The sequence below is a fragment of the Triplophysa rosa genome, linkage group LG10 (assembly GCF_024868665.1).
Source record: "Triplophysa rosa linkage group LG10, Trosa_1v2, whole genome shotgun sequence".
Taxonomy (NCBI): Eukaryota; Metazoa; Chordata; class Actinopteri; order Cypriniformes; family Nemacheilidae; genus Triplophysa; species Triplophysa rosa.
In genome coordinates this window covers 9,193,503-9,207,376 of record NC_079899.1, presented here as the reverse complement: position 1 = coordinate 9,207,376, position 13,874 = coordinate 9,193,503, and the positions used below count along the sequence as shown (strand labels likewise).

The 13,874-nt window shown below is 38.9% G+C and overlaps 2 protein-coding genes across 3 annotated transcripts in view; one reads left to right on the top strand and one right to left on the bottom strand.

Annotated features, from left to right (window-relative positions):
* Positions 1 to 11: 11 nt before the first annotated feature.
* On the bottom strand, positions 12 to 2,328 carry LOC130560023 (dr1-associated corepressor). Its single transcript, XM_057343459.1, has 7 exons — positions 2,195 to 2,328; positions 2,011 to 2,083; positions 1,621 to 1,714; positions 1,407 to 1,520; positions 1,159 to 1,261; positions 1,017 to 1,074; positions 12 to 557 (listed from the first exon to the last, which is right to left on the bottom strand). Exons 1-6 carry the CDS (start codon positions 2,234 to 2,236, stop codon positions 1,033 to 1,035), a joined length of 468 nt encoding a protein of 155 aa, XP_057199442.1. The 5' UTR covers positions 2,237 to 2,328; the 3' UTR covers positions 12 to 557; positions 1,017 to 1,032.
* Positions 2,329 to 3,734: 1,406 nt separating this feature from the next.
* Positions 3,735 to 13,874, top strand: part of jmjd1ca (jumonji domain containing 1Ca) — a 59,305-nt gene continuing 49,165 nt past the window's right edge. For both annotated transcript variants that reach the window (XM_057343416.1, XM_057343415.1), the window contains exons 1-2: positions 3,735 to 4,137; positions 13,642 to 13,797. In XM_057343416.1, the coding sequence (XP_057199399.1) occupies positions 4,006 to 4,137; positions 13,642 to 13,797 (288 nt within the window). In that variant the 5' untranslated portion in view covers positions 3,735 to 4,005. The remainder of the gene's footprint in view (positions 4,138 to 13,641; positions 13,798 to 13,874) is intronic.

Genomic DNA, 13,874 nt, shown 5'->3' with positions numbered 1-13,874 from the left:
TACACAAAATTGTGTAATATCAACATAATCTTAAAATATATTTTATAGAACATTTACTAGAAAATACAATTGACATTTTGGTTACAGTATGCTGCTTAACCTCCTAAACCATCAGAATAAGCCACTGACCTGTTTTAAGACCGTTAGAAAGACAATAATATACATATTTATCTATTCTCTCTATTATTATTTAATTCATTGCTCAAAATCATGTTAGATTGTAAACACTAGACCATTCAAACTACAGTTTTAATTATGAATCCAACTGAAAGAAAATTACTGGAGCTGCTAACTACCAAAATGTCTCTATTATATAATAAACAAATGACTTTCCTCCTTAACAAAATTTAAAACTTAATTACTCAGTGACAGTTCCTATGAAAACAATGTCATCCATAAATTCAATCTAACAAAACAGCAAATCAAATGAACAAATAAAAAAATTCTATATATTTATGTCAGATGCTAAGAATTAACATCACCCCCCCAAAAAGATGTTGGGTCTTCATAAATAATACTGCAGTTTTCTGTATGAGAGACTGGTGGATCTAGTGTTACTAGAAGAATAATAAGAATACAGTGAAAAATTAAAATTAGCAGAAAACTGAACATTTGACACATTTGACATTTTTTAGCTAGCAAATTAAAAACAAGCAAAGAAAGCTACACTCTAACACATCTGTGGGGCTCGAAAGCATAGTTTACCCCCTCCCAAATATCCCTGTCATGCCATTCAAAAATTGTATATAACTTTCTTCTGTGAAACACAAAAGATGATATTTTGAAATATGGCTGGGTGATTTTGTATATACAACTGAAATCAATGGGGGCCAATGTTGTTTGGTTACTAACATTCTTCAAAATATCTTTTTTTTGCGTTCTGCAGAAGTAAGACATTCTTACAGGTTTGAAATGACATAAGGTTGGGTAAAATTTTCATATTTTTGTCTATACTATCCCTTTAATTTCCTGATTGTCTATATTTAGTCCTGCAAAAATCTCAGTGTGAATCTCACCTTTTCAATAGGCCTGTCATGGTGAATGAGTTTCCAAACAGATGAAAAGCTCAGATTCCTAAAAAAACAAAGAAATAATGTACCATGATTAGAATAATAGATACAAACGATTTGTTACGTAATTGCACACTCAGTCCCTTACACTGGACGAATCACTGTTGATGACCAGATCATCGGTGGATTTCTGGGGTGACTCCTCCCTCTCAGGTGACCTGGCTTTTATCGACACACTTTGCCAACGTTTCCTAAAAAAATATTTTGTCACTTAATAAGAGGATCATTTAATTAACTTGTTATAATGATTAATATGAAAAATACAATGGCGTTCACCTTATTTAAGCAGCACTATTATCTGGGGCTAAATAAACAGGATCAAGTGTGTAAGAGTACCTGTGTGACTGCCATTTGCCCTTAGTTTTGCACTCCGATGTTGATGCCGTAGATGCCTGATCTGCCAGATCTTTCAGGAAGTCAAACAACTTCTCTGAATGAATACACTGTTTCCTAAAAAGATTGTACAATGAATCAACACAGACAGGTGGAACAGATATACCAGACTAATGAAAGAGAAGCCAGGTGAGTGCATGCCTGTTGAGAATCTCACATGTGACTGATGGACATCACTCTGCTGTTCCTTGACTGGATTATTTTATTGGTCATGGTGAGAAGAGACTTGAGGAAGATTTCTAAAGCTTTAGCTGAATGTACCGTTATGGAGCACAGCCTAATGAAACAGTTTTTTAAAATGTAGACTTAAAAAGAGTGAATATCAGGACAGTATGTTTGACTCAGTTAATCTTAAAATCGAAATAAACAAAAATTATATTTAGGAACAATAAAACATTTCAATCAGCTATAATATGCTTCCCTAGCTGTACGTGAAAGGCTTGGTGCAAGACTATGTAAAGCAATACGTTTTGTGAGGATGTTGAGCGGTGAAATACTTTAGAAAGATTTACAGACTTCGCCCAACAGATCAGTTTTAATAGGATACATATGATGACCGGTACAGCTGCAGCGATCCGTCCAACCTCTGTATCTTTCTGCATAATTTTCTTGATGCGTCCCTGGTCAAGAGTTAAACAAAAGGGTGACGTTCACAGTCGCTCGCTCTCTCTGAGCTCCAGAGTTGCAGGCTTCAAAAAGCTTGCAAAACATCCAAAAACAGAAATACTCACGGGTGGAAAGCGAACATTATATTTTCTCTTATGTCCGGGCATTTTGAACGGTATATGCGGATTCGGCTTACATTTTGAATCATTTTACGGCTTGAAGTGCAGGTCGAGGTCGCCATTTGTTTACCTTTCACAGGAAGTATTGAACGAGAATGAATGGGAGAAAAAATTAAAGGGAGGGGCGAACTACAGATAGGCCACGCCCTCTGTCACATGCAGCATGAGACTTGTAAACAGCGCCCTGAGACAAGATCAGAGATATTAAAGATCTCGTAGAGATATCGTAACGCATCGATCGCAGAGTTAGTTTTAGAATAATTTATTTGCAAAAGCCATTTTTGTTTGTTTAATATTTTATCTACTGCAATTCAATTTGTGCGTTAAGTTTTAGTGCAACCACTAGGTGGCAGAATAGCTAATGATTTAAAGTAGCAGTCAATTTTCCTAATACAGTCGAAGATGTATAGCTTAATGTAGTGCATTGTTATACTTTTGATTCAAAATTAAAGTACGTTGTGTACAGCTCTGCGTCTTTATAAACGCTCTGTTTATTTTATTATTTTGTGCAAAAGACGATTACAGTAAATGCCATGTGTTCTAGCCTTATGCATTTCCTTAGGAGGGCAGTCAAATATCATTATACATTTAAAATGTGATTTCCTCTTTTTGAATTAAGATTTTCCTAGACATTAAGAACAATATAGTTTTCTCGTTGTTGTAAGAGGTCAAATTTTAGTATCTATACTTCTGCAGGTTTATTTTTATCATTCACATGACAACACTAGTCATGCCCAGTGACAACTCTTGCACCATAGTCATCTGATACAGAAATAACCACTAACCGCTTTTGGGGTGTTATTAGCAATAGTATATTTATGCCTTCCAAAAATTGCTCCATTAGCTCATCATTCACTGCCTCATACTCTCCAAACACAACAGTGTCTTTTTTAACACTAAATATATATTTGAAAACTACTACTATATTCAGTTTGTACATTATTATGAATCTAAAGTGAAAATGCTGATAAACTAAACCCCATTAAATCTGTCAGGTGAACCAGATTTAACTGCTGTTTCATGTAAACAACCTTCATAATCAATAATGTTTCTTAAAATGTCCAATTAGCCTGACTGTGAAATAATCAATGAAAACAGTGAGAACAGGAAAAATGCAAAGACTAGGGGCTAAATCTAAGTGACAAAAGCAACTTGGGAATTGTGTCATAAACATAGTAAAGATTTATTGTCTCAAAATATTGATGTATTTTCTCACCAAAGGGCTATTGAAAAAAGGAGTAGGATACACACAATTTGGCACGACAAACCAACTATAACTTTAAAATAAGTGTGATTAGGAAGTTCAAGTTTAAAATGTAAGTGCATGTGAGGGACTACTTTTCTCTAGTTTGTAGTAGTGCACTGCTGAGGGAGCCAGGAGTGAAGTGAACTCTGGCGGAGGACAAGACTGTCCGCCGTCTGCTAGTCCTGCGTGCTTTAGCGGGGGCGGATGAATACCGCGTGTGTGTGTGTGTGTGTGTGTGCGTGCGTGCGTGCGTGAGTGAGTGAGTGAGTGAGTGAGAGGAGAGCGAGCCATAATGACTGTTACTACTCTCCCAGTGTAAATCAGTTTCTCTGCGCACAGACACATCAACGCTCGCCAGAGGACGTACGCAGGGAATTTAAACCCCTGTACTCAAACAAACAAGAGTCTTTATTTAATGACCTCATTTTAATAATGTGTCATCACCGTAGCCTGCAGTAAAATTAAGTTTGTTTGTTGTCTGTGGACATTTCTCGCACTTTTTTCGGGATTTATGGCGGGTGAGCTGCTGGGAAAGCGCTGCCTGTGCGTGAGCGGCGGACAGTCGCTGGAGTTCGCGGGGATCTCGCGCTGGAGCTGGAGAGCCGGAGTCATCCGCGCGACCACCGACCCATCTGCGCTAACGGTAAAACTTCAGACTCATGTATAGTAAACCTATCCATAACAGTATTTTGACACGTGGTATAATAATATAACGTATACTAAATTATTTTTTAGCATTTTGTCAGAACATAAAGTTTCTTCGGAGCAACTACTGATATTAATGCGAAAGTTGTTTTGAAAGCTGGTGCGTTTGTTGCTGTCAGTTGTTTAGTCAACAAACATTCAGGCTGCTATTACTATGAGTCGATGGCAGGGCCAGTTACTATGATAGAAAAAACAACAGTTTATGTAAGTTCGTGTGCATATGTGTGCGGTCACAGCTCAGCGGGACTTCACTTCGATTTATCAGCTGTTGTTTTGAGACAGTTTACCGCGGTCACTGCTGCTGTAGCGCCTAATGACTCTTATCACAGCATTAACAGCATTGACAGCCTCATCAATGAGAATGATTGTATTTAATGTCTTTACCTTTATGTATTCACATTTACTTAAGCTAGTTATTATACATTAATAACTTTAATTATTGTAAGGCTGATACACACTTGAGCATGTTTAGTATTGTGTAATTACTATGGAACCGTGTATATAATTTGTTCTTATTTAGTGGATCGGTTTGAAGTTAAAGTTATTGTTTTTAAGATTTTAAGATACTGAAATACTGTGAAACATGAAGAATGTTTTACAAGTGTTTGCTAACATGTACTAGTGTATAACCACACGGAGGTTCCCATGATTAATTGATTATTGATAGATATCAGGGATTTTGTAGAATGAAGTCCTGAAAATCAATCAAATCATAAGTCATATTTCTCTGTCTAGACATTGCTCATTGTAAACTATACTGTTTTAAGAAATCCGCAAACCAATTATCAACGATTGTAAAAGTTTCATTGATCTAAAAGTGTGGGATCCATTCACATTTATAAATGCTGGTAAACTCCCATAAAGCCATTACAGTTCATGTTGATGTGTTTGAACTTTTACAACTGTAAAGTTAATTAGGGGGGTCAAAGGAACACTTTCCTGCTACACTGGCTCTCAGCTTGAGATCAGATCACTCTTTAAGCGTTTTACTGAGCAACTGATTGAACATGTGACACTTTGTTTTTGTCTCAATGTTATTTAAAGTGTAAATCAGTGTTGGGTGTTTCTTTAGGCGTGCAATTTACGAGGGAATATAGTGAGGTTGTTATTAGACATGTTCTGTCATAACAAGTGACCGTCATGAACACAAAAGTCTGTTAATATGGGTTTGTCTGTTTGACTGTGTATTATTCATTTTGTTTGATTGCATAGTTTGGTGGGGCTGTCGTATGCTTCGAGAGTGAGTGTTTGTGTGTAATTGAGGAAGAGGGAAAGTATGTGTTTGGTTATTACTGGCTTTGTTGTTCAGATCACATGTGGTTTCGTTTGGTTGGCAAAGGCTATCAGAAGCTTGCAGGCTTGTGTGTTTGTGTGTGTGCTTATCTGTCATTCATTTTTCTTTCACAGGTGGGGTATTGCTTGTGTGTGTGTGTGTGTGTGTGTGCGTGCGTGTGTGTGTGCGTGCGTGCGTGTGTGTGGTTTTGTGGATGTAAGCTTTGCTGTGTAGGCATCAACAGGATTTTCTTATTGCATGGCCTTGTTTATGAGTAATTTATCTATCTCTGAGCTTTTTTTACTTGTATAAAGCTGTAATGTTTTTTTATAGTATTATAATGTATTTATGTAAGCACAATTTTTTCAAGCGTAAGTTCTTTCAGATTGTGTCATCAGCTATTGCTTATCTATATTTTTTAAACCTGGGAAATGTACAGATGAGACTCAGCTCGACTTGTTTGTCAGAACAGCTGTCCGTTTCCATTCCTGGTGTATTTATATGTGTTTGTGTTTCATGAGAGTGTGAGCGGATGTGTGTTTGTGTGTCTTTAGGGACTCATGTCTTTTACATCATTGGCTAGACAATGTCCCCGTGGCAACAAAGGCTTAGCCGTGTGACTGACAGCTTTCCCTCGGTTACAACCTCCTGCTGTGTTAGTGTGCGTGTACACACACATACACACACATGTCCTAATGCTTCTCATCTTCTTTATAACCTGTTGTTTTACCATGCCATATTCTCATGGGTTTTACCACAAGTACCGTCATACTACCGGCACTTCCAGAAGTAATATCTGATATGTCCTGGCTTGACAGCTTGAGATATGCTTGTGTGTGTGTGTGTGTGTGTGTGTGTGTGTGTGTGTGTGTGTGTGTGTGTGTGCGTGCGTGTGTCTGTGTGTGTGTGAGTGTGTCTGTGACCTGAATCTTTTTTTGTTGGTGATAAACAGAGGTAGTCAGTTGTTTTATTTCATCAGTAAGACACTTATAGTAAATATATTAAATGTAGTGTGCTGTACCTACCAATTACTTTTAATTGTGATTTTATTCAGAATATGGAATGGTCTGTTATTGCTTCATTGTACATGTCGGACGTAGTTGTACATGTCAGACTATGTTTATCAGTCTGAGTTAAAACAATGTTTTTCATCATTATGATGGAGTGTTTATTTGTGCAGACTAGTGTTTTTGTTTTGATTCGAGAGCTGTGGTTAAAATGTTGTTCTCTGGAGATCAAGAGCTTCATGTGATGTCATTCATCTGATGCAGACGTTCATTAATTTCAGCTGCATTTCCATGTACATGGTGTGCGTGTGTGAATTATCGGCTCACTCTGATAGTACTTTAATTTTCTTCTGCATGCATTAAGTAAAGCCAGATGTCTTTGCTTGGCCTCTCTCTGTCTCTCTTTCACTGTCTCCTCTCATTTTCTGTCTGTCTTTCCACCTCTCTCTCTCTTACTGTGTTTGTACTGCGCTCTGTTTAAGCACTCCTCTCCCCCTCCCCTACCTGCGAATGTGCTTGCACTGAGGGCTGTATTCCAGCTCTCCGCACATGTGTTTGTCTGTCCACACGCACAGATTTACGCTTCTTCAGTGTCAGAGACTGGGCTTGAATTTCATCAGTTCATGCAAAGAGAGGGAAGCAAAGTAGATATTTTTGTCTATGTTTAACCCCCATCCCCGCTCGATCCTTGGGACTGAAGTTATGAATTTTTGTTTATGTTTACGTGACCCTGTCTGTCTACAAAACGTCTGAGTTTGTGAGCAAGTGTATGTGTGTGTGTATGTGCGCGCTGTGCTCCATATACGGTTTTCTTTTAATTTGACCCTTGACCTTTGGCAGATGGTTTGAAGCTTTGCCAGGGAAGCAATGTGTGATTCTGCCGACCAGACAGATTTTGTATGTGTGTGCGAGTACTGTAGCTTATCTCCTGAAAGACATAAGAAGTCCAGCTCAGGCTGTGTGATTGTAGATCTGAGGCCGGTTGAGAGAGGACACACACACACAGCATTGACAATACAGAGCTGTTTTATCTGCCACTCTGTCATTTCACTCTCTGATGATGCATTACTTGTAAGTTTGTGTGAGTGAGTGTACCCGCTTAACTATTCTAGGGCCAAATTGGTACCCAAAAGTGTAGAGAACCTATCAAATCCGAGCAAACATTTCTCTCGGGACATCCTCATTTGTAAAAACAGAACACTATAATAAGTATAGTAAATACTAATTTATGATTAGGTTAAAGGTTATATTCTGGGTTAGAATATACTGTAATATCTATGTATAAAAACAATAGAAGTCAATTGTTTATGTTTATGTATAATATAATTATTATTAATATGTACTAATTAATGATTATTTATTCATGTATTTATTGTGAATAATTAATTATCTATATTATAAAATAGCATAAGATAGATTTATCGTCATTGTTTTTTTTTATTTTGCTGTCACACAATAGGACACATTTACACATTTATTTATCAACAACCCATATACACTTTGAACACTACATAAAAACGTTGTCAGCATGTCTTTTTATTATTTCTGTGTGTGTTTGTGGATTTTACAGATGTGTATTATATGTGTCTCTGAGACTGCCATGCTTTCTCAGAGTAAGTGTCTTTAGTGAGTGTCTGTGTGTGTGAGAAGGAGACGGTGTGAAAATGAGAGAGTGTGTGTGTTTGGCAAACAGTAAAGAGAGTTTGTTTAAACTGCAGGAATAACATGCATAACAGAATCACAGTATAAGGAAGGGAACGCTGGCCTTAATGCACAGCCACAGTAGACGTCCAACTCATCGTCCTGTGTTTGTGTGTGTGTGTGTGTGTGTGTGCGTGCGTGCGTGCGTGCGTGCGTGCGTGTGTGTGTGCTTGTGCTTGTGAAAGAATGATTGATAGTATTGCTCATAATGTGAGGCAATTAAAGGACACAGTCTCCTCTCTGTATTTCACGAACGCACACACACACATACATTTCGTGCACTTACTACAACTCAATCCATTATGTTATTATGAGTACTACTCATCATGGAAGTGTGTTTGCAGGAAGTCATCAGGGTGTCTGGCTCCCTCTTTGATGATGCGCACACACACACACACACACACACTCACATGCTGGACGCAGTCTTCCACCACTCCTAACTACACACACACACTTCAGAACTGAGGTTCACTACAGCAAGTCATGTTCATTTGAGCAAACTATCTGCCACACAATCTGTCCTAGTTTTTTTATTATTAAATACTACCATGTGAGTCAGATGACAGTTATAGCTATCAGTAATTTGATTGGCTTCAAAGTGAGTCATTTTGACCAGTTCAAAGAACCAGCTCATAAGAATCATTCCTTCATGAATAGACTACACTGGTTACGCTATGCAGCCAGCAATGCACATAGTGATAGACAATTCAACAGAAATATTTGATGCTTATTTATTTTACTTTTGTGTTATTTCGTGGTACCCAAAATCTATTAATTTAAATGAAGTTGTAAACCTGTCAGTCATTTTCCAAGCGAATTTGGCTACCACCCTCCAACTTTTCTCAAATGACAGCTCTTCAAGGATCCCTCCATCACCCGACTCCTCCCATGACCCAAATAATTTAATTTTAGCCAATTCAGTAGCTTGGAGGCTAGCTGGGAGCTCCAGTCGAGTCTCGGGGTAGTAAGCCATATAATTTTACCATTATTATTATTATTAAGACCAAATTTTTTGAAGACTGGATGGGCAGGTCAACATTTAAAACTTCAGACTGCAAATTTACTGAGATATAATCTGAGATGTAACAGTGAGAAATATTGCAATAAACAAAGTCTAAAATGTGTTCAACTTAATAATTCAGTAATACTGTAGTTTACAGTGTCCATATGTTATTTGTTAATCTTGTTACATTGTAAATTACTGTGAAATCATTTACAAACATGTACACGTTTACCTGTATTTGTCACTACTGAATGTATTCACACTGTAATGGAAAATTTGCCCATTACTTGTTCGGTTATACATTCAAAATGAATTTGTGTTTTTAAAGGCAGCTGATTTGAATGACATGCAATGAAAGATCAAATATTAACAAATGTCTGTTACACATTGTGTTTTCATCACATGTACACACACATTTTCACTGCCTTCATCTAATCTCTTTTTTCCCTCTTTTGTCCCTCTCTTGTCCCTCTCTTGTTCTCAGTCTTTCTCTCTGCCCCCCACCCCTCCTCCCTCTCTCAGTTCAGTAAATTATTGATCAGAGAGGCGCCTCCGTGGATCACAGAGTTTGTGAACGTGTGTGTGTGTTTTTGTTTGTGTGGGTAACGGTGTCTATGTCTGTTGTACATGCTGTCTTTAGTGCAAACACGCACACACACGCACACACACACACACACACACGCACACACATGCACACACACACACGCAGTCACACGATAGTGTCATGCTACTATGATGGCAGTGTGCTTTTATATCCCCAGACTCTCTCTCCCTCTCTTTCTCTCTCTCTCTCTGGTCTTCTTTCACACACACAGTGTCAGTTTCATCAGGAACACAACCAGACCATCTCATTCACCCCTTTGTTGTGTTATCGTAACGACAGGAAGAGATTATTACAATTCTCGCAGAGTGTATTTCCATTTACATGTGTGTGTGCCCGTATTTATGTGATTCTGTGCGTAGGCTAGAAAAAGAGACCAGAGGCAGTGTGTTGTGTGAAAGACAGGAAGACAGTGTGTGTGTGTGCGTGTGCGTGTGTGTGTGTGTGTGGGAAGGGTAAACTCTACGGTATGGGGACAAAATGTCCCCACAAAGATGGCAATATCCAAAATCCTTGTCCTTGTGGGGACATTTTTTGGTCCCCGTGAGGAAACAAGCTTATAAATCATACAGAATTAACTTTTTTGAAAATCTAAAAGAGCAGACAGTTGTGTGTGATTGTTAGGGTTAGGGGGTGGGTTAGGGGTAGGGAATATGATATACAGTTTGTACAGTATAAAAACTATTGTGTCTATGGAATGTCCCCATAAAACATGGAAACCCAACATGTGCGTGTGTGCGTGAATGCTGATTCTATATGCACATTTTTGCCGGAGTGTTGGCTGTGGTCCAAGATGAAAGCTGATGCTTGTGAATGTTTCCCTCCCTCCAGCCTCAGGGAACTGTTTACTGTGTGTGTGTAAATGTTTCTCTCCTGCAGTCTGTCAATAAGAGATACTGCAGGACTGTGTGTGTGTGCGTGCGTGCGTGTGTGTGCGTGTGTGTGTGCACTCGGGTGTGAGTATGCAATGCTTAAGTTGATTTGCAGGTTTGCCTGTGGGTTTGTACGCATGTGTGTGTGTGGCCATGTGACTGTATGTGTGAAACACTTTCCTGACCTGTTACAGCTTGTCGATGCTTCATGGCCAGATGACTAGGCACAGATCTTGGATAAACACGTGCATGCAAATTGGAGAGAATTGCAGCTTCTAGCTTGCTATCTGAGACACACACACAAATACAGTCATTTTGAAAAATGACAGCAGAACATTGTATATTCACATTCACAGGACAGATGAAGCAATGTGTAAGAGTGTGTGTGTATATGCGTGTATGTGTGTGTGTGGTTTCAAAAGGCTGCAGGACTGGTTCGTATGACTAATGATCTCCTCTAAATGAATAATTGCTGTTTTCCTTTCACGCTCCCCCTCCTTACACACGCTCTCAGTCAGACGCACACACACACCCCAGAGATAATGGCAGGAGAGCACGTAAATCACCTCTGTGTCCGACACGCATCCCTACACAGAGAGAGAGAGTTCGAGTATGCGTGTCTTTGTGTGAAAGAGACAGTGAGAAGATGAGGAAAAGAGGTGAGGATGAAAGACAGCAGAGAGAAAAGAAGCTGAGGAATACGGAGAGAAAGAGAGAGAGGTGAAGGTTGGACAGATAATCACAAAGAAAGAGAGAGAGAGAGCGGGGAGGGAGACTGAGTTGTTGTAGCATAGCAATTCAAAAACTCTGTTCTCTCTCTCTCTTTCTATCTATTTCTCTCACGCTCAGCTCAGATGATCTTGACCAATGACAGCATGTGTCCCTGCAATGCATTATTTTTGGGGTTTTTTTTCTCCTGCAGAGTGTGAGACAGATCATCTGTCTGGCGCGCACACACAGGCACATCAGTTTGCTTAATAATGTGTGAAGTTTGCTATAGGCTACAGGGAAAACTGATGAAAGGTGAGTCGTGACATACTCGGCATGAGGAAAAAAACTAGTGATGGGCATTATGGCAAAAATCTCATTCATAAAAGGGCAAGCAATTTTATATCCTGACAACTGTATTACAATATAGTTAAATATTTGATATGAAATAATATTGTTGGTAGAATACCAATTCGGATACCACAGGTTTCCCGGTTGTATACATTCTATGAAGCCGTAACCAAAAATGTATTTTGAGGTGTATTTGATCGTTGAGGCGCCCATTAGGATTATAATAAGCGCTCTTCAGAGAACACATGCACACAAAAAGCAGCCTCTTCACAAGTGCTAAATTAAGTTCAGTCTTGTGGCTTTGTTGTGTTTTTAATAACTCTTTCAATACAAACTACGTCACGCTCTATATTTTCTCATTCACCCATGTTTCTTTGTTGATGTGTCATTAACTAAGCAGTCATGCCCACTGAAAGTCACCCACGTGTATTCACACAAAATCTACCAGTTAAAGGTCCAGTGTATGAAATTTAGCAGCATCTAGTGGTGAGGTTGCAAATTGCAACCAACGGCTCACTCCACCCCTCTCTTTTGAATCAATACGGTGGCTGACACAGGGCTAAGATGTCTTCATGTTTCGTTTCTTTGCCGAAGGAGATAACGTATTTATGAAACGTGCTCTTTTGAGCAGTTTGTCCATTTAGGGCTACTGTAGAAACAACATGGCCAATTCCATGCAAGGGAACCCACGGTGTATGTAGATAGAAATGGCTCATTCTAATGTACTAAAAACATAGTGATTCATTATGTAAGGGGTTTATTCACCTCTGAAGACATCGTTTTGTATATTATATTGCATTTCTGTCAATAAATCTTACAAAAAAATGACACACGGCACCTTTAACAGGTTATGTCGTAGCTACAACATATAGCCAGCTCTATTCAGTCTTCTTGGGTCTTTCAGCATCCATATTGGATTTTTATTAAAAAAAGACAAAACAAGACAATCCCAGTATGGATGTTTTAAAATGTAGCATGTTTGAATATGGTTTGAGTTAAGCTTCAAATCGAACTTCTTAAAGGAATCTTTAGAACTCCAGAATTTTACATCATACATTCAAGTTTACAATTACCCTTTTACGTGTATTTATGTATGTTTCTTGAGATTCAGACTTGTCAACCTATCAGTCATGGTCTACCAAAAACCCAAACGTACTGTCTGGTAGACAGCTCATGGGATTTGAAACACCAAATTTTATTAACAGCCTTGTCAAATATATTTCATTCCCCTGTCTGTATATTCTGATTTCCACAGATGACATGCCGAGGTTCTCTACTTGTTCATTTATATCTGCTTACATACAAAATTCTATGAAAATGGATTCCTCTGCCTCTTCCTCTAGTGTGGGGCTACACCAGTGCTGTAATTATATTGGGTTAGAGATTCAGATCTGTCACAGATTGAGCTGTATTGTCATGCTGCAGTAGTGCTGGATGGCTCATTGCAGACGTTGAGTGAGTTTTAATTTAGTCTGGCTCAGACAGAAGTACGCTTGTGACGCTGTGACGGTGTGCTGGGTGACAAGTGTGTGAGTGACATCACTGAATTCACACATACACAGTGCCGATAAAAATATGCCTCTTTGAGCTGCAGTGATGTGGCCAGGTCTTGGAGATCTGGAGTGTGTCTGTCTGACAGCCACATAAGTATGTAGACATGCATATTTGCATAATCCATGCTATTTCCGTTTCATGTTACGATTGTGTAAGCGCACATTTGTGCATGTGCGGTTACGCTTTAGTACGCTCTTGGCATGTGCTGACATTTGTTTCTAATTTCAAATATTTTCTTAAGTTGTGAATTGTTTATTCATTTAATCAGTCAACTTAATGATGTACTGTACATATAAACTGTATGTGATTATGTGCACACACCTGGGTATCTGTAAATACATCTGCAACCTTCTCTCTCGTTCTGTGCATTAGGTGTGTGTACACTGGGATGGCGAGCAGTGCGCAGAAAGGAAGTGGAGGAGACTTGGAGAGGAATGTGAGGTGGTTTTGTTGGAGCAGGACCTCGTCTGGGCCGCCAAAAAAAACAGCAGCAATGTCAATGAAAAGAGGAGCCAACAACCTGCCTTGGTGAGTCGACAAAAAAAAACCTCATTGTCACCTTTACCTCTGTCCGACAGATCTGTTTGATGCATATTTCACACAAA

Excerpts from the sequence above, each read along its gene's own strand:
- LOC130560023 (XM_057343459.1), bottom strand. The coding sequence starts at position 2,236 with ATGCCCGGACATAAGAGAAAATATAATGTTCGCTTTCCACCC. Across the intron at positions 1,521-1,620 it reads GTGATGTCCATCAGTCACAT|GAAACAGTGTATTCATTCAG; the intron begins GTGAGATTCTCA and ends CAATCTTTTTAG. Across the intron at positions 1,075-1,158 it reads TCAACAGTGATTCGTCCAGT|GAATCTGAGCTTTTCATCTG; the intron begins GTAAGGGACTGA and ends TTGTTTTTTTAG.